This window comes from Nelumbo lutea, chromosome 6 (genome assembly GCF_056320005.1).
Source record: "Nelumbo lutea isolate HS-2025 chromosome 6, American lotus-T2T, whole genome shotgun sequence".
NCBI classification, from domain to species: Eukaryota; Viridiplantae; Streptophyta; class Magnoliopsida; order Proteales; family Nelumbonaceae; genus Nelumbo; species Nelumbo lutea.
The window spans coordinates 57,655,140-57,675,998 of record NC_142689.1 but is presented as its reverse complement, the minus strand read 5'-3'; the positions used below and the strand labels follow the sequence as shown (position 1 = coordinate 57,675,998).

The 20,859-nt window shown below is 36.2% G+C and overlaps 2 protein-coding genes across 2 annotated transcripts; both read right to left on the bottom strand.

The window, feature by feature from the left end:
* Positions 1-4,642: 4,642 nt before the first annotated feature.
* LOC148849038 (peptidyl-prolyl cis-trans isomerase Pin1-like) lies at positions 4,643-9,019 on the bottom strand. Its single transcript, XM_088951425.1, has 2 exons — positions 8,317-9,019; positions 4,643-5,080 (listed from the first exon to the last, which is right to left on the bottom strand). The coding sequence occupies exons 1-2, from the start codon at positions 8,546-8,548 to the stop codon at positions 4,956-4,958; spliced, it is 357 nt and encodes a 118-aa protein (XP_088807551.1). The 5' UTR covers positions 8,549-9,019; the 3' UTR covers positions 4,643-4,955.
* A 3,184-nt stretch (positions 9,020-12,203) lies between these two features.
* LOC148849037 (uncharacterized) lies at positions 12,204-18,943 on the bottom strand. Its single transcript, XM_088947980.1, has 3 exons — positions 18,716-18,943; positions 18,532-18,597; positions 12,204-12,549 (listed from the first exon to the last, which is right to left on the bottom strand). Exons 1-3 carry the CDS (start codon positions 18,761-18,763, stop codon positions 12,496-12,498), a joined length of 168 nt encoding a protein of 55 aa, XP_088804106.1. The 5' UTR covers positions 18,764-18,943; the 3' UTR covers positions 12,204-12,495.
* Between the last annotated feature and the right edge of the window lie 1,916 nt (positions 18,944-20,859).

Genomic DNA, 20,859 nt, shown 5'->3' with positions numbered 1-20,859 from the left:
ACCCACCATCTAAAAATAAAAATTGTTTCATTTCTAGGTTGACATTAAATTTTGTACTACATTTCCATCATTGATAAAATTATTTCTTATGTATAAAACTTATTTTTGTTCAATATAATGAATGCACAATATTAGAGATGTACCCAATATTTTATTTTTTATAAATATATAACATTAGATATGTGCCAAAAATTTTTTCTATCTTTTTTTTTTTGTGATTCTTTGTATGTTCTATTATTAAAAATTTTATTATTTAACTATGACATCATTTAATTTCTTGGTAGATTTTGAAATTGGCATTCTATTTTCATCATTAATAAAAATACTTCTTACATTTCATAGTTATTTATTTTATTTTTATTATTTAGTTATGGCATTATTTATTAATCTATTTGACCCCAAATGCCCATCGCTGGAAGTGAAGAAAATAATTTTATTTTCAAAATATTTATTTTTATACTATTAAAATTAATATTGTGGATTTAATTACAAGAATTTAATGATGAGAAAAATAGATCTTAAATATATGTTTTAATGAGAGAGAATAGGAAAATATTTTTATTTCCAATTGGTTTTAAATTTTACATTCCATTTTCATAATTAATAAAAATATTTCTTATTTATCATACTTATTATTATTTAATATGTATGCTAAAAATGTTTCCATTTTTTTTAATTTCTATTTTTTTCATTTTTCTATTTTTTAATTTTATTATTTAATCATGGCAACATGGATTAACCCTTTTGACCCAAAATGATTTAATTTCTTACCACCACTTAAATGAAAACACTAATTTTTTCTCAGTAGATTTTAAAAGTATATAAGTTTTTATGTTATTGGAATTATTAATTTATTAAGTATGGACTTAATTAATAGAACTTAATGATGAGAAGAAATAAAAATGACTTAAATATATGATTCAATGAACATGAATGCAAGTTAATAACTTAAATATTGGATTTAATGAGAGAGAATTGAATGCATTGAATATCTTTAAATTACCTCTTTTCAACTCATTTAATATCAAGAACAGATTACCCTATTTGCTCTTATTTTTTTATCATTAAATTTAAATATAGAGGGGTAAATATTGTCCTTAAAAAATTCCAAAAATATTCTTGAGGTCATTCGTACTTTTTAAAGTAGTATAGATATAATATGAATATATGATATATAAACATTATATATAATATATTTAAATGGAATTCGTAAAATCATAAATATATAATGAACTCGTTATTTTATAATAAAATAATAAATAAAAGTTTTAAGTTTTAATTTTTAGGGGAGCTATTTGGGCTTTCTAATTGGGTTAAGCCCAAAAGAACCATAGAATGGTCCAAAGTCCCCAAACCGTATTAGAAACCACATCAAACCGTAATAAAACAGTTTGGTTTCCATACCAAAATGGTTTGGTTCAGTTTATAAATTTCTCAAACCGTAATTTACTGGTTTGGTTAAGATCTTCTCCAAACCGCACCAAACCGGACCATGAACATCCCTAATCTCTAGTATGTTTAGATTTCCTATAGTAACCACAAATCAGGTCCTTGTCCTCCTTCTTCAGTTCATTTCCACCCTCATCCCCACTTAGCTTAGGCTTCACTGTGCTAACCATAGCTGATTGCTCAAGGCTTGGGTTTCTTATCATCACATTCCTCTTATTCTCCTTTCCATGCACAAAGGTATATGACATATGCTTGAGAGAGAATTACACTACCTCGGAAAAGAATATGTGGTCGTGCAATGTCATATTTAGGGTTAAGTCCTGATAGAAACACAAATACCCTATTCTTCCTCTACTAACTTCTAATAAATTGTTGCATCTTTGCTACTTTCCCAAATCACAGTCTCCAAATGATCCATCTCCTGCCATAAGGTTTTGAGGACTGAAAAATAAATTGCAAAGACTTATCTCCCTACTTTGTACCAATCACCTAGTTTCTCAGTTGGTTGACTCTAACAACATTCCCACTCTGTGAATAAGTTTTTACCACTCCATCCTAAATCCCCTTAATTGTATTAGCCCATAGGAAGTTTTTACTCTCATCAACGATGACATAAAAATTTATTAAAAGTATTATATAAAATATAACTAATTAATAATTATTTAAAAAGTTAAAATATAAAACAATTGTCTACTCTTATGTACTTCTATCATTTAACTTTCACTTAACAAAGTTTGTGCATCACATTGGTCTCTGCTAGTATATATATAGATGTATGTATATGCCACTTCATCATGATTCGACCCTGGTTGAACCTTTGACTTATGCTTCTTTGGTTCTATGCCCGGTTTGGATCTCTAAACATTGACTAAGACACATAACACATTTGGTAAATGTAGAAAAATGATAAAGGAAACAAACACAATTCTTAGAAACCCAATGTTTTAATATTTATAAATATAAATTTTAATAAATATTTTTAGCATTTATTGACAAATATTCACCAAAAGACAAAATGTTCAAAAGTCAAGAATTAGAATACATGTGTATGATATGTGTAATTAGAACATGACATAGTGGTAGATTTGTATCTTTCAACTTAACTACCAAGGTTTATATTTTCTTAATTATACTTTTTAATACCCAAAAATGGACACATGTATTAATGAGAAAAAGTAATTATAGGAGTTGAATATAAAAATTAATGGGAGAATATGAGGAAAGAATGTATTAAAAAAAAACTGTGCCAATGGTATTGACTGATATGAACCCAATACAGATCAATAATGTTAATACAAATAGAACAAAATTGAGTTTTGACCATTCCACTCATGCCACGTATCTATAACTTCATAATCCAATACAAATCTCTAACCTCAATTTGCCTATCTTATTGCATCTGACTCAAATGTGGAGTCGGATGAAAATTTTGAAGGGCAATCAGGAAAATTTGGACAATCAATTATTATAACCTCTTCTTATTCTTCAAGGCTTTTACTGATTGGCAACCTCATGAAGAAAATTCTTTTGAATAGAGCAATAAGCTTCAATGCTGAATTGGTGACTGCCCTATTGTGGTAAACCTAATGAAGATGATTCCAGTCCCCCCCACCCCCCGGGAAAAAAAAAACAAATAAATAAATAGATAATCCCATCTTTATGTACTATCAGAAAACATAGTCACTACTATGGAATAGGGGTGTAACTCAGATTGACCTGAGATAACATTTTAAACTGTTTCAGTCTTGGGCTTTCGAATTGGGCCATTTAAAATTTGAAATTTTGACAAAATTCCAACCTTAACCCACCCAAGATGCACCCCTGGTCCCCTACTACTATGAATTAATTCCAAGTTCATGCAAACATGGTGAACTACAGCCTGATATAACAAAAAATCTAAACATTCATCAAAAACATTAATTAACTTTCCTAATTTGGACAATTTGGAAAGAGAAACAAAGGCAATCTTTGCAAACTTAAGGCTTAGTTTGGGAAGAGTGCAAATACAGATGGAACCTGTGTACGAATCGTGCACATTTGCACTCTTCTCAAATGGAGCCTTAATATCCAAATAAAATATTTGCATGCAAGAACTGCCAAGCAAATCAGCTTGCATACTTTTTCAAAAGCAAAGCCAATCTGTTGTCAAAGAAGCCAGATATTGTCCTCACAATACTTGCAGTCATGCACGTGGAACATCTCCCCATGAATGAAAACATACAAGTAGGGAGATGTTCTCCCTACCCGTAGCTGCAAATTTTTTGAGAACAGTGTGAGGACAAAACCTGATACACCCTTTATTTTTTTAATAAGCAAAATATATTTGATTAAACAGCAAGGAAAAGAAACACAAACATCAAAACAAACCAAAAAAATCTAACAGGAACCACACATGAATTATAAGAAAGGATAGCCTACTATTACCGATTACTGAACGTGCAATGCAGTGAATATTTGTTTCCAAGTAGAAGGAAAATGCAAATTAAGACCGCAATTTTACTTTGTTTCCAAATTCCAAGTAAAAGCAAAAACAAAAAACAAAGAATCTTTGCCTGAAAGTTCACTCATTTAACAAAGGCAAGACAACAGATACTGTATTAATCTCCTTTGGTTCTAAAAATCGTATTCATATATTTTCGAGAGAACTTCAAGAACGTGAATACATTATACATAAACACGCTATGTCAACCTCCACCATAAGGCTGTGTTTGGTTTGACCGTTTAGGACTTTAACTTCCCACATCAGTTGAGCGTTGATGTGGGACTTGAGGTGGACTTTAACCTCCACCATAAAAATCGTCTTCATATATTTTCCTACCTTCCCTTTTAAACCAAACACAGCCTAAAGGAAATTCAAGCGGCTAAGCAAGTACTTTAACTTCCCACATCAGTTGAGCGTTGACCGTTTAGGACTTGAGGTGGGGACGACGACCGAATCGATTTTGAAGACAAAATCTTGGCCGTTAGGTAAAAGAAAAATGGATGAACTGAATGATTTTTTTTTTTCTTTTGGTTTTTATTATGGATAAAATAATTAAATAATTATAGAGGATTAAGTGATCAACCCGATCTCAGCTTCAGCCGTCGAAGTTCACAACCTCCTTAAGAGTAGAACAATTCAGTTCAGCCACTTCAGCTGTCATAAGACTCATAACTCGAGAGAGAGAGAGAAAGAGAGAGAGAGAGAATTCGATTATTCCAGAAATTTCAATACCTTCCAATCCAGAATCGATGGATGTATTCTCAAAGCTCGAATGAAGCCCCATAATCAGAAAACTTAGAAACAGTCATTGCTGCTTCTAAATTGTCCCGAGGGTTCAAGAATACAGTTCATATGCATTTTATGAGCAGATGCAATTTGGAAAAATAAGAATGGCTGCAGAAGTGACAATAGCACGACTCAATTGTTCCAAAAAATGGAACAAATAAACACTAATTCAAAGGGAATGATCGGAATTCAGAATTTGTATGGCACTATAACCACCGGTACTTGCTATGCTGGGCAATCAACCAGTTCGCTTAATGATATGGACGCCACTGTCAGTATCAACAATGTCACTAATCTCATCTACTTTGAGACCAAATGCTGCTTCTTCGAAAGGCTTTTGCATCCGGCCCTTGCCAAAAGGACCTGCAAGAATTGTTACATGGAATTTCAATCAACACCAATTCATGCCAGTGTGTTTTATCAAGTATAAATATCTTAAAAAATGATAGGACTAACAATAATAGAGACAGCATATGAAGATTTGGTTCGTGGGAATAGGAGTCTGGAATCGGACTGAGAACGGCCATTCCAGTTTCAACTGTTTGATTGGGTGGAATCAGAACCCCATTTCCATTCATGGTGGAATGATATTCCCCCATTTGAGAACAGGCCATTCCGGTTCCAACTGTTTGATTGGGTGGAATCAGAATCCCATTTCCATTCATGGTGGAATGGTATTCCCCCATTTGAGTGAATGTCCATTCCCTCTCCCTCCTTTGAGAATGAAATTCCATTCCAGCTGAATCCAATTCCCATTCTGATTCCTGTTTGAACCACACAGACTATGGGAATAGACCATTCCAATTCTGACTGCAAACCAAACGGACCTGTGTTTAACTCTCTTACCTTTTACACTTTAGTTGCAACATTAGAAATCGGGGAAAAAACATGGCGTTTTGGGATTAAGAGCCTGATACCTCCTACGTTTGGAAGTCTAAACTCTTAAGTCCGATACCTCTGACTGAAGTTTCATTGGGATAAGAGCCTTTTTTAATGTTTGAATAGTCTGCTATCAGAGTCTGATTAGACCATCATAACGTATTTATTGATCTGAGTGGCTATTATAGTTCTTCTATTTGAACATGGGTATGAGCGCTATTCTTGTTATATGAAGTTCTGAGAGAATAAGAGTGAGCAAGACATGTATGTGAAGAACTAACAAGTGATAAGTGGCTATTCAATCACTTGTTAATCAGAGCAAAATTTCAGATATAAGTAGGGCCAACCAGCAGGGATTCCAAGTACACTTGGGATCCACATCCGATTAGTTTCAGATAAGTGGAAATATTTCAGACTTCCAAACCTTCTTCTTTCTTTTCCTTTCTTTTCCTTTCTTTTCCTTCTACTTTTTATGGAAGGTGGCATCTACTATTTATACGACAGTATTAACAAATCATAGACAGACTATTCAAAACATACCTACAATAATAAAAAAAGAAAATCGAACTTTCCCATTCACATGCATGGTATCAAAATTGGGAGGTTTTAATAACTTAGTTGAGAGTAAAGATGCATTTTGTTATGGTTTGCTTTGTCATGGTGTTTCTTCTCTTGGTTGATTTCTTATCACCTTTTATGTACTCTTTTTATTTTAATGAAAATTTGTTTTATTATAAAACAAATCTCTATAAACTGCCAATCTCATTTTCCAGGTAAGGTCTATCCAACTTGGAGTGGATTTGAAGATCAAAATACCAACAAGAAAACAGACCATGGAGACTGGACAGACACGGTGTTGGTCTGTAGTTTCCAATTTCCATGAAATGCACATGCCCTTGGTTTGTCTGCCTTCTTTCAAAGCCTTAACATTAAACAAACCACCTTAGGGATACAAAATTTGAGAGAATGACAAAGGTAGAGGATCAATATATCAGGACAGGGTCAATCCATACAGTGAAGCTGCCAATGTAAAAAAAAAACATTAACAAAGAAAAATATGCAAAAATTCTTGTGACTTTTGCCTTCCCTAAAGCCAAAAGCCATGACAGTATGCATTTGGAAAGAAAGCAAATGCTACACCGAAGCAAATTTGCACTCTAGTTCCGTTTTGCAGGCATTTGGTAAGAAAGCATTTTTGTAGCAAAAATGAATGTAAATTTGTTTTTTTCCTGACAATTTTTTGCATTCAAAACAGGTAGATTCCAGTCTTAATTTGTTTTTGTACCCATCACAGGTAAGAATACAAAATTAATCAATGCAAAACCAAACCAAATATGCATTTTCATGAATCATATACATTCGCATTTGTGTTGAACATATTTGCATTTGCACTCTTACCAAATGCACATGAATCACTTTGTTTTATTAATCTATTTTAGCACTTTCCAGAAAACTGACAACTCATCTGAATTTCTTGTCAATTAAAGGGCATTTAGCCACTACAACTAGGTGCAACAAAAGAATTAGTCAAGCTTGTGTCAGTAAGTCATTTAATCACTTTATGAAACAACGGAAATCATCTATCCTGAACACAATGGGCATGGTAGGGAACTAGGGAGTACAGGCCAACTAAGATAACCCATGGATCATCTCTAAAATTCTCATCCACTATTCACCTAGGCCACTAGTTGCTATTGTAAACCAACCCCCAAACCTACAGAAAAGAGGAAAAAGAAAGGAGTAAACGTGCACACACAGAAAAAGAAATGTTTAGGTATTTTGCTATTTTTATTCTACAAAGCATAGCAAGGTACCAAGGGCATGCAGAAAGTCAGCATTGTCCAGATGAAAACCATGCTGAGGAGGGAGGTTAAAGGAATGACAAAAAATCCATCAATGTTGTCAAATGGTAATGACTCAGTCAAATCGTGGTTCTGAACAAGACATACCATACCAATTGCAATGTTCTAAAATAATAAAAGGAAAAGATAAAAGCTAACTGTAACGGCCAGAAGCTCTCATTTATATACATAACAAATAAATGAAAACCACGCTGCACTGCCGAAGTCTTTGAAAAGCCACTAGGAACAGAATAAGATATCTTAAATTAGGGACGTTACCATATAATCATCCATCAAGGCTGGAAAACTGAGCAGCTCGTCAAGTAATACTTGATAGAAGGCCATTAATAACGCAAACACAAAAACCGATTTTCAACCTTGACAGGTCTCATAACCAATAAAAAGAATCCGTCACAGTTAACAACAGTAAGTACACTTTCCAAAATCCAAACCAATCATCAGAAAACCAAGTAGTTGGTTAATATACATTAGTATAACTCAAATACTCATCCCCAGCTATTAACACTCCAAACACCTACTCACATCACATTGAATCAACAACACAGAACAGAATCTATTTGGCTCGACAATAGCCAAACCCTAGATTTCTACTTCCAAGTACAAACAGAATGATATTCAGGTAGAGAAACTCATCAACAAACACTCCATTTAAACAGGAGAAAAAATGAACATCATCCAGAAACCCTATCTTCCTAACCAAACAGTACTTGAATTCAACTACAGTATTCATTTGAGAGTAAAAATATCGAAAGAAAACAATCATAGTCAAAACGTTGAACGAAAATCAAGTCACTATGAAGAAACCCTAACTCACTAACTAAATTTAGTAGTAGTAAAGAAAAACAGAGAGAAAGGGACCTAGATCGCCGCCACGTTTGGCAGAGCTGCAATCAGAGTAACGAGAAGCGACGTCCTCGAACTTGGCCTTGCCGGCGACAATATCCTCCCTGAGGGATTTAAGCTGATTGACAGCAGTTTCTCTGGTGGTGTTCTTGATAACGTGGCCATCTGGATCCTTCCACGAAGCCTGCCTTCTGGAGCCTTGGTGCTTAATCAGGATGTGAGAAGCCCTAACCTGATTAGAATCCATCTTCGTCTTCTTCCCGTTCTTATCCCTTCGATCCGACGACGAGACCGAAGTTTTCTTCCGCTTACGATCGATCTCCTCTATCTTTGCAATGACTAGTCGATAAATATGGCAATATAAGTGATTTCTCTTTCTCTGGTTTTAACGGGTGAAGGGTGAGGGACGACGGGTGAAGTCTTGCTTTCTTTTGAGAATTGAGAATTGAGATTGGGCGCGTAAGACGAGAGATAATAATGAGAATTGAGAATGCAAAGGGATGACAATGACATTAATACATCTGCTAGTGCTTCGCTTTAATGCGTTGACAGCAACATCAAGAGAGTAGTGCTGCTTCAATCGGCACGTTAAGTATTGACACGTGGTCATGAGAAGGAGAACGGGGAACTCAGATGCATCTGATTGCAGCCACGTGGTGGACTTCTTTCTCATTTCCTTCAAACCATCTTGTAACTTCTTGCATATCCCACTGTCTGTGCTCATACAGTAACTGATTAACTTTTATTCTTGGTTGAGCCTTTGTCTTGCAGCATTGGCCACCTAGCAGACGGATCTTGAAAAACCCATATATTCTTTCAATCATGCAGCTTCCAAGTAAAATGTGGTTCATTTTTTTTTTTCTTTATTTCTTAAAATTTGCTTCCACCAGAGGGACTGCCCACTAGCTGGCTGGTTTTGCTTCAAAAACTGAGGCGTTTCTTAAATATTTTGCTTTTAATTAGTATTTTGGACCATAAGGCTTCACTTTCATTCATCATCCTCCATAAGTGTTTTAGCATTACAGCTTGATTCCATCCTTCCTTGCTTTTGTCATTTCCCTCCATGCAATAGTTTTGATTCTTTTTTTTTAGACAAATGTACGTTTTTGACAAAATCGTAACAGAACAGAAAAGATAAAATGTCCCTTTCGCCCTTAATCTTTTCCTCATTTAACATAATTTGAAAAATCTACTGTTCATTCCCTCCTTCCTCTTGACACATAGCGACGAACTAAAAGAGACGGGCGGCGATCTAGATCCCCTCGGAGGCCCGTCTACTACGTGTAGAGCCCATCACGAGATTCCCACGATGGCGAGAAGACTGATTAGTTGCATTGTTCTTCTTAGGTGGAACAAGTGGTTTAGAAATGACACCCATCGCTGAAAATGGGTTTTTCACTATGCTCATTCGGAGCTCAAATCCAAGTAGATCAAGCGACGGTAAGTAGCCTAGTGAGTTTGGAGACATTTGTTGTTCTAAATTGCAGAGAATAACCGAATCCATGAATTTACAATAAAAGCATAAACAAATTTGGAATAACCCTGGAATTGGTCACCTGACCGGTTCCGCTGAACTGGCCAGTTAACCGTTCAAACCGATTTTGATCGTTTTCCAAATTTTTAAATTTTTTTATTTATTTTGTCAGAACGGGCCGACTGTTTGGATCGAACGGTCGGACCGTTCGAACCGATAACGGACCCCTGACCAGTTCGTTTTTAAAAACCATGATTCAAAGAGTGGAGAGCGGAGCAGGCAGGGAGTTGCAGGAGTCCCCATCACTGTCGACGAGGGGAGAAGCCTTCTTGGTGCACATGAAGTAGATTTCGCTATACGTCAAGATGGCAATCGTGTCGGGGAAGTCATAGCTGAGAAGCCAAATGTAGAAGGCGGAGGATGCCAGATGGGGAAGGGGAACCATTGGCGAGTGGAGGGGGTGTGCAGAGCAAGAGAACATTAGAATCACCCCATACAGATCCATTTCTTTCCTTCCAGTTTGAGTAAAATAACCTCAATCTCTTCTTGAGGTCATGCCCACGATCCATTGATGACAGTGAATAAGTGAAGATTGAACATTGAGGGCTTGGAGAGTTCTCTATTCAAAATCCCTGTATTGTAAACCGACATGGTCGGCGAACAAAAGGGAGAGAGGGGAAATGTCGCAGATGGTGGGCGAACAAAACCCCTGTGTATGAAGACAACCACCTAGTGATAGTGATGCAATCATCCCATTTGCCCACTCTTTCAGATGGTGGGACTCGGGCTTCTTCTATCTACAACTTAACGTGGCATGCGAGCCACCTAAATGTGTCCCACTAATCCATCCGGTGTCTCGCTTGCCTTCACCACGTGTTGGTCGGCACAAGTGCCCTAACCTATATAAACGTAAATTCCATATCTTAGTAGATACATTGCATTTACTACTCTTTATTTCACCTTGGTCAGCTCATCCTATTACTAACTCAGTGACTTGGACGTTCAAGTCTCAAGCCCGGGATTTCACCACTCATCATATTACTCAGTGACTTGAATGTCTAAGTCTCAAGCCCGGGATATCACCTCAAACTCTCTGATTTATTTTTCCCTCCAGGTCTTCACCTTCCATCCACGCCGATCTACTGTCCAGGTACTAGGGGATTTTGATCGTCTTCAATTACAACATTGCCTCATGAAAATTGAAATCCATTATATCTGCTGATGTACATGTAGTTTATTACCTAGATTAACAAGAACAATGTTCGTAATGGAAAAAGGTAGCTTGTCTTGATGAAATCTGAAATTTTGCGAACCATCAAGGAGACAATGGAAACTGAGCCAGTAGTGAACACGAATTCAGTTATTCAGGTCCATCAAGCTCATGAGCCCTTAGTTGGGTTAAATGAAGGAACGATTCATTTCTCAATCAACTATCATTTGTGGTTCTTGGAGTTGTGGTGGGTTAGTTTCGGAAGCATATTCTATGACGCCGGGATTCCATCTAGCTAAGCTGCTCAATTCTGAAGATGAATACAATCCTTGTTGGAAAATGAAAGCTTAGAGCTCATACCTCACTTTATAAGTTCCCAAAAGTCATTTAGTTATTGGAATGAATACAATCCTTGTTGGAATGAAATTTCGTTCGTTCCCAACGGAAGGAGAGGAAATAGTTATTCCCTCAAATGGGGGAATATCATTTCACCAAAAATGGAAATGGGATTTCATTTCCGTCCAATCAAACAGGCCCTTGCTTTGTGGGTTGAAACTGTCTAAGACTCGGCATGACTTTTAAGAGAAATGCTGAAAAGTCATGGTAAATTTTGGACAATTTAATTTCCTAAAACCCTTGATAGAGATGATATGATTCAAAGCTCGAAAGCCAAAACAATTTCAATCTGTGAACATTATCCCTTCGAAATCCGGCGATCCAAAACAGTTGCGCATTGATAAACCATGGTTGAGCAAAACTTCAGTTTTCACAAGGCCAATTTTTGTTATAACAGATCGAAGTTAGGGAAGAACACTGCTCCGTCGGATCATTTTGAGTTAACAGCACACCCTTGTTTTAATGCTTGCAACCCCTCAATGAAAGGTAGACAAACCATTGATGTAAATAAATTCAAAGGATCATTTATCTTGAAAATAAATTCAAAACATCACGACTTTCTTATATTCTTAAATGGCATGTCCATGTTTCATCCAGGGATGCGGGGGAGTAGTGCGACCGCAACAGAAGTGTGCTCAAAGCTCGCTCACTTTCCAGCCAGAGCTAGCTTGTACAAACTGGTTGACATGGTCTCCTTCAAAACTGAGGTCTCTACTGTACTTGCTTGGCCTACAAAAGGTCACAAACCAAAACTGCCAACAATTTTAAGCATCTTCTCAAGGCTTTGCTACTGTAAAAATTGTCCAGAAATCAGAGACCATATTGAGAAAATAAAACATAATTCAAATGGACGCTTCCCCACATGATAGAAAATTATTGTTTCCAAATGAGAGATGATTGAAGGCTTCCCTTGACTATTTTATCTTCTGTTAACAGGCAATAAAATATAAAATTGCCATAACAATGTTTTCGCAAAAAGGCCCACTAACAAAATTGCTGAGCTATAAATGAAGCACAATGGTTCACTGATGCTTTACATGAAGAAAACACTACTAAAAGTCGCTAGCTTAATGCATCATTTGGACCATAGATCAACAATGGGATCATCTCTACTTCAATGATGAGCCTTAGCCTTAGCCTCTGTCTTACTATGAGATTTTGCCTTTGCCTGAGAAAAAGCCAAGGAATGTACAAATGAGCACCAAACCGAGCAGCATTTTGTTGTAATTATATGCAGTGAAGTCAAAATGGTAAGTGATGATGACAAGTTGTATATTAATATCATATAATGCCCAAGTGATAGACAATGAAAAACACCAAAACTAGGTGAGTTCTTTACAGCCTCGCCAACTCCAAGCTTTTATAATTACAACAAAAAGAACCTAGCAATTAGCCTACCCTAGAAATAATAAATTTCCCATCAACTTCTCAATATATCCAGGAAATAATGAAAATTAGATGAGAGGATGCATCAACAAGTAGGCATTTCAATTTTATTTTTCGTAAAATTGACTTTGCTAGATAACCATGGTGTTTTAAGTCTCAACATATGTATATGAATAATTAATTGCATTGGAAATTGGAAAAGTGAAATGTTATGACACACAACACAATGCATCATAGTTTGTTATAATTTTAAACGCATGGACACCACATAGATAAGCTGAGTGGGAATACCCCCCAAATACTGAACAAGAAACGTCTTTTTAACATATCCCCCGACACCAATGCACATAACTCAATGTAAAAAGTGGTACAGCCATTTGAAGTTAAATCTGCCCAACCAAATACAATTTTTGGATGTTAAAGCCAAATCGCCTACATAGCACTTATGTGGAATCTAAACAGGAATGCAACACCATGATTCCAAACACCACCAACTTTGATCATCCAACACTGGCTCCTAAAATCACGTGACCATGCATCCTAAGAAATAACATCCAAATGGCCTATTAGACTAGGACCATTTGAACTACCACCCCACATCAAAACTACATCGGGCAAAAAACAGTCTAGTTTAACAATTGGTGCATAAACCAACCCAACTCAATAGGGTTAAAATAGATTCATAACCTAATTTAAGAAAAATTAGAGGATTTCAGTAAAATTTTGGATGCAAAATATGTCCAGCACCTGTACTAACAAAATAAAAGAGCTTTATATGATATTTCATTTTACTTGGATAAAAGAAACCAGAAACTGATTGTTTCTCTGATATAAATTCAGTATAAAAAGAAGAGAAAAGGTCATGAACAGAAGAAAAGAGAGAAGAGAAGAAGAGAAGAAGAAAAAGAGAAAAAAGGGTGTGGTTCAATCATTTTGCCACCCCATCAGATCAGTATTATATGTTTGCATCTTAACTGTAGTGGAGTTACATAAATACTCCTACTAAAACAGAAAAAAATATAAAGCAGTATGCCTAGCCTAACTACCATAACTACCATGCAATAAATATAAAAATATTAGTGGGACCACACACACACTAACAGCTAACAACTATCTCTACACTCCCCCTCAAGTTGGGAGGAAATATTAGTCATTCCCAACTTGCGTAGATTTGCCTCCAACTTGGTCTTTGTAATCGCCTTAGTGAAGAGATCAGTTAGCTGCATATCTAAGGCAATAGATGGAAGACACACTTCTTGAGATGTAACTCTCTCTTGGATAAAGTGTCAGTCGACTTCAATATGCTTAGTTTTGTCATGCTGTATTGGATTATGAGCAATGTTAATTGCAGCCTGATTATTGGAATACAACACCAGAGGCTTCTCATATTCAACACCTAGTTCATCAAGTAAAGATCGCAACCATAACACATGAGCCACTCAATGTGCTTAGTTTTGTCATGCTGTATCGGATTATGAGCAATGTTAATTGCAGCCTGATTATTGCAATACAACACCAGAGACTTCTCATATTCAACACCTAGCTCATCAAGTAAAGATCGCAACCATAACCACTTGAGCCACTCCATTAGCCATAGATTTGAATTCAACTTCAGCATTGAAGCGAGCAATAACATTTTGTTTCTAATTCCTCCAGGAAACAAGATTTCCCCCTACAGAAGCAATATACCCAGAGGTAGATCTCCTGTCATCAATACAACCGGCCCAATCAACATCTGTGTATGCTTATATTTTCATGTGACCATTATTCTTGAAGAGTATACCTCTCCCAGGGCATCTTTTCAGATAGCAAGTATCCTTTCCACTGCAAGAAGGTGGGGTGGTCTTGGGAGAATGTATGTACTAGCTAACAACACTGACAATATAGAAAGTGTCCGGTTGTCTTAGGCAAAGATAAAGAAGTTGCTTGAGGGTGTCAATCTCACCAATGTCACTTCTTGTTACTACAATATCATCAACATAGACAACAAGCAAGGTCAAAGAAGAGTTTGTTTTCTTAATGAAAAGAGTGATCTGATTGAGCTTGAAAATAGCCAAATTTTTCTAAAGCTAGTCTAAATCTATCAAACTAGGTTCTTGGGGACTGTTTTAGTCTATATAAAAACCGAGAGGCAACTCCATGTACACTTCCTCTTGTAGATCTCCATTGAGGAGTTCATTCTTAACATCCATCTGAACCAGTGGCCATGAGAAATTTGTAGCAATGGATAATAAGACTCTAATAGTATTCATCTTGGCTACTGGTGCAAACGTCTCCAAATAACCTATGCCATAAGTTTGTGTGAATCCCTTTGCAACCAATATTGCCTTATACCTTTCTATGGAGCCATCAACATTATATTTTACTGTAAACACCCATCTACACCCAACAGGCTTCTTCCCCTCAGGCTAATCAACCAACTCCCATGTATTGTTTTTAACAAGAGCATCCATTTTTACTTTCATTGCATCTTTCCACTCAGGTACCAATAAAGCTTCTTGCACTATTATGGGAATAGGAATAGTAGCAATAGAGGCCCAAAAGGATCTATAGGATTGTGAAAGTCCACCATAAGAGAGAAATTGAGAGATACAATGAGCAGTGGATGAAGTACAACAGTGCTTCCCTTTACGAACTACAATTGGGAGGTCAAGGTCATTTGAAGGTAGGGGCTGAGGCTAAGCAGTGTTAGGTATATCATCTACAATAGTGGGCTCAGTAGTGGAGGTGGTACCTGGATCTGGAGTTGTAGAAGGAATTGGGATCGGCCTGGACTATTGAGGTATACAGCTATACGAATAGTATCCCCCCAAAACCGTATAGGAACATTAGAGTTCAGCATGATGCTTCTGGCTACCTCCAAGATATGTTGGTTTTTTTCTCAACAACCCCATTTTGCTGAGGTGTATGAGAACAAGTGCTCTGATGGATGATCCCATAATTAAGGAGATAGTTGTTACATCTCTTTGACTTTCCCACTCAATTGTCTCTAAGGGATCAATTTCATGCCAAAGAGATTTCAAAGTAGCAAGTATACCTCTAAGTGATGAGGTGTATAGTTGCTTGAAATTATTCACTTCACACTTCAGTTCATAAGCCCTAGCAACATTAAGGGGTTGGGAGTATGTCTCTTTCATATTATCCCAAATTTCCTTGGCTGTTTTTGCCCATAAATAATTTCGGCTAATGTGAGGCTGCATTGAATTGCACAGCCATGTGATCACCAAATAGTTCTCTTGAACCCATTTGGCACGTGATGCATCTTCCTTGGTTGGCTTCTTTATATCCCCAGTCACGTAGCCTAATTTGCCTCTACCTCCAATGGTTGTCATGGTTGATTGGGCCCATTCCAAGTAACTAGTTCCATCGAACCTAACAATAGTAATCTGAAAAGAACTTTTGGTCATGCTTCCAGCCCCCAAAAGACCTCCTTAAATCTCTAATTCACTTCCAGCCTTCTCCATTTTATATCACTACTTCAAGAAGAAAACTCCTGAACTCCTATTTTTATGCAAAAAGAACTTAGCTGATTGAAATCAGCCACCCAAAAATCACCCACAGTGAAGACTTATCATTCAGAAATAATTCACAGTCAAGAATCACCAACAAGAAATCACTTCTCAGACTAGAATCATCACCCAAAAACCATTTACAGTTTACTATAATTGTCCAGGAATCAACCACAGTCAAAGAACAATTCTGGGAGCAAAGAACTGATCGTAGGGTTTGAAAAACCCCTAGAGAATAGAACAGGGAAAATAGAGATCTGTCAAAAACCCCAAAGAAACAAGTAAGGAAGACTGAAATCTGTTAACCGTTGCTTCCAGAGTGGTTTAAACTGCTATTATTTAAGGTTGGTCTTAATAAAGAGAAGTTCTTTCTCAAAAAGAAACTGATCGCCACCTTCAATCTCCAGTTTAAACCCTAAACCTGGACTTACCTATTTTCTCTGATCCTTCCTAATCACCGGGCACTCTCCAAAGATCATGCAATCCCTTGGGCAGAAACTCAAGACTCCAGTAATCCTCCAAGAATCAGGCGATGACGCAGAACTTCCAGTCTTAAAAAGCTCTCATGCAGCCGACTGGATTAGGCTTACATGAGATCCCTAATCTGTCCTAGTTTTGCTCTGATACCAACTTGGATAAAAGAAACCAGAAATTGATTGTTTCTCTGATATAGATTCAATAGAAAAAGAAGAGAAAAGAAGGTCACAAATAGAAGAAAAGAGAGAAGAGAAGAATAGAAGAAGAGAGGAAAAAAAAGGGTGAGGTTCAATCATTTTGCTGCCCCATCAGATTAGTATTTATATGTTTGCATCTTAACTGTAGTGGAGTTGCATAAATACCCCTGCTAAAACAGAAATAAACATAAAGCAATATGTCTAGCCCAACTACCATGCAATAAATATAAAAATATTAGTGGGACCACACACACACTAACAACTAACAACTATCACTACAATTTTGGCATCTTCAGGAATCAGGAATTTTATCAAAATTTCCTCTTTTATTGTTATACACTGGATTCAGACTGTTCCACATGTTCCACCAGTCTTAACAAACTAGCATCAGGTCCAATCATTGTAAAGTCTGACTTATTCGCTTCTATGTAAAAATAACTTTCTAAAAAGTGTCTGAAACAGATAATAAAGGAGGATTCAAGGCAATCAAACAAGAAACTGGTTCCTCATACAGTGCAGAATCTGGAAACTTAAAAACCATCTGAATCATATAATATACCTTCAATCTTGAGAAATCCAATGACTTAAACTGGTCTTATGCCATCTGGATTGTCTGCATTTCAAAAATTGTGATGGAACTTTCACTTATCGTCCAATCGTATGATTCTTTATCCAAACCACCATAAAAATGGAAAGCCCTTTAGTTATTGTGGGAAGATTTGCTGCAGGATTCTTTCCCCATTTCAAATCCTTGAGTGGGGAAACCAAGAAAGTTCAAATAATAGGCCCAATTTGGTGTTAATGCTGTGTAATGTTTCGTTTTGGAAATATAATGCACGTTGTTATTTATCCAGGACACATTTTCTGAAATCCAAACAAACGTTTATGCAAATGTTCACCTCCGCTAATGTTTCCAGAAATCTGCACCAAACAAAAAGGCAGATTCTTTCACCCCCCCCCCCCAATCACCTCCCATTATCAAACAATACTGTTTGTTCACAGTGGAAATTTCCAGTTTCTTTTACATTAAGCCGCTTAAGTGTACACTGAGTTTAGACAACAAAAGGTCTACCAAAGCCAGCTCCCCCAGTCTTATTGACAAAGCAGTTTCAAAAGCACCACCAGGGAACTGGAAATATTATCCATGAACCATTGCCAATAACAAAACCTTATATTTGTAGCAATCAAGCACCCAAGCTGAACATTTCATTCAAATCTAATCGAAGTAGACTCTATGGACCACTATATGAGATACACAAGAATTCAAAGACGATAAATAAATAAATAAATATATATATATATATATATTTGCTATCACAATTTATTTGTAACACTAATCCAGATGAAAAATAGAACCCGTTAGATATATGATTTTCCTTCTTTTCCCTGTTCTGATTTAGTCGACCAAAAATCCTAGCTAGAAGGTCAAAGCTTACATTCTTCATAATAGTATTAAGGAAACTAAATTCCATAAAAAACCACAAAGTCATTCAAAGGCTTCAAGATATGAAAATCTAATTAGGGTAGCCTGAGCACATTTGCAATTAAAACTCCAATATAATGGGAAGGATCTGAGAGTACCTTAAGATACTTGAGCTTCAGGCTTCCATAGACGACGCCAAAGGTGAAGGCTGAAGCACGAGCCACCTGCAATCGCAGCAAAAGTAATGAGCAAAGGGAAAACTTGAAGAATCGGGCGAAAGGCAACAGATTTCTAGGAAGAAGGATAAGAAAAGGAAAAAAGTACAGAGGCTAAAGAGATTACCAGAGCGAGCGTGCTTGTGCCGGAGTAAGGACCAGGAGGTGGCGCCATTGAAGCTTTGATGGTGGGAGCAAAAACGAGTGAAAGAAAGATCTCCAACACAGAAAGATGTGAGCCTCCCTACACCTCCAAGAGAACTCAGCCCTAGATTGATTTGCTTTGCAGCTCCGGAACTGTTTTTGAGCTCTATTTCGCCTCTAGTGAATTACATAAATACCCTCGGAAATTTTCAAATAGTTATTATATCCTTGCTAAATATATCACATAAGCTTTACCTAACTCGACGACGCATAGATCACATCAACACTTCCACAGCGGCCCCACATCCACATCCCAGCGTGAATTGAGAGATCAAATCAGCCCCCACGAGATTTCCTCGTAACGTCCCACCACACATTTTGGTCGTGTATCTTTTTATCATAAATCAGAAATGATAATATCATGGGTCGGAGATATTCCCAAAAGGGATGTGTTGTGGGACATTGGGGAGGCCAATCTTGTGGGGATTCAACTTGTAAATTGAAAACATATTCCTTACTTTTCATATGTATACAGTTATAATGGTATAATCATATGGTTTTATGTTTTTAGTGATTATTGTGGTGCTTTGGTGTTAGATATTTGATTGATATGATCTTTTTTGTCAAGGCTAATCATTTTAACCCACCTACTGTCACTGTCACACGGACCTTACACGCATATCTCAACATGCATTCGGTATCACCCATGAATAATAACGTATAAGTATAGGAGATATTCCTAATGCACGGTGGGATATGCAATTAAGGTCATTGCGAGGTACCTTGTATGAGGGGTAGATTCGGTCTCACAACAGAGATAGATTTAAGTCATCCTGCTATTTCCACCTACATAGAAAAGATAGCAGTGTGTTAAATACCAAAAAAAAAAATCATTTTAATCCACTTGCATCGACCCTAAAATTTTAGGATCAAATTACAGCATCAAGTATCATATTTGGATATGGATATGAATATGTTTGAAAAACGCATGGATATTGATGAAAATATATAAATATTTGAATACATTAAGTAAATATATATAAATTCTATAAATATATTAATTATATTAAGTTTAATATCAAAATAAGTATAAATAATACATAAATATATATAGGAATTATATATTTTAATAGTATATATGAAGAAATATATTACAATTAATATAGTGATGTGCATAGATGTTATAAAATTTTGTTGATAATGCATCAATAAAGAATCCAAGACACATATTATATGGATCTTTACAAATTAATACATGTACAAAGTTATTATTAATTTATTATCTATTAAAATCCGAGGCACAAAACATATGCAACTATTTGAATTATTATATTATTTTTCTATTTTACTATTTTTAATTTTTAACACTAACAAAAAAAAAATCAGCTAAAAAATTAATTCTCAAATGCAATCTCGGTGATTGAATGGTTTTGAACTTTCATATGTAAAGAACTTTTTCATTTGCAGGAGTAATTATTTTGACATGAATTCCTCATTTTGATAAATGAAAAGTTTGAGCGGTATTGGGTAGTAGGTTGTCTTGACAGACTACTGAGCCATTGATCGAGCACCTAGTACCTTGAACGCAGTTGTTTGACCCAGATGAAAAGACAAAGGTTATCCTCTTTAGTTGTACGCTCTTAAGCTGGGAGCTGACAGTCAACCTATGACCCACAAACATAAATGTTAAAAAAGATGTATTCAAATGAATCCCTACTGAAGAACAAGCCTTGATCCATGTTAAAGAGGCAATGGTCCAAGAGGATACACTCATAGATGAAGACTTTTAAGGAATTTCTGGGAGGGCTTTTAAGGAATTTGAAAGAAGAAAAAAAAGGAAGAGAAAGTGAATAACAAAACTCATCTACAAGGGAGCAAGGTGTGGGAGGAGAGGAGGATTACTCAACCCCCAAGAGGATACGCTCATAGATGAAGACTGATGTGGGCTTCTTCAAGAAAGGATCTTACTTTTGTTCAGTGTCGGCTATTTGCCTGATAATATGATGGAAAATTACTTTTGGGCTTCTCAAAAAATTACTCTTCAGCGCCATTTTATTTGCTTTGTTATGAATCCAAACATGTTAGTTTATACACTTAGGGCTGAGATCAGAAAAGTGTTTAGAATAG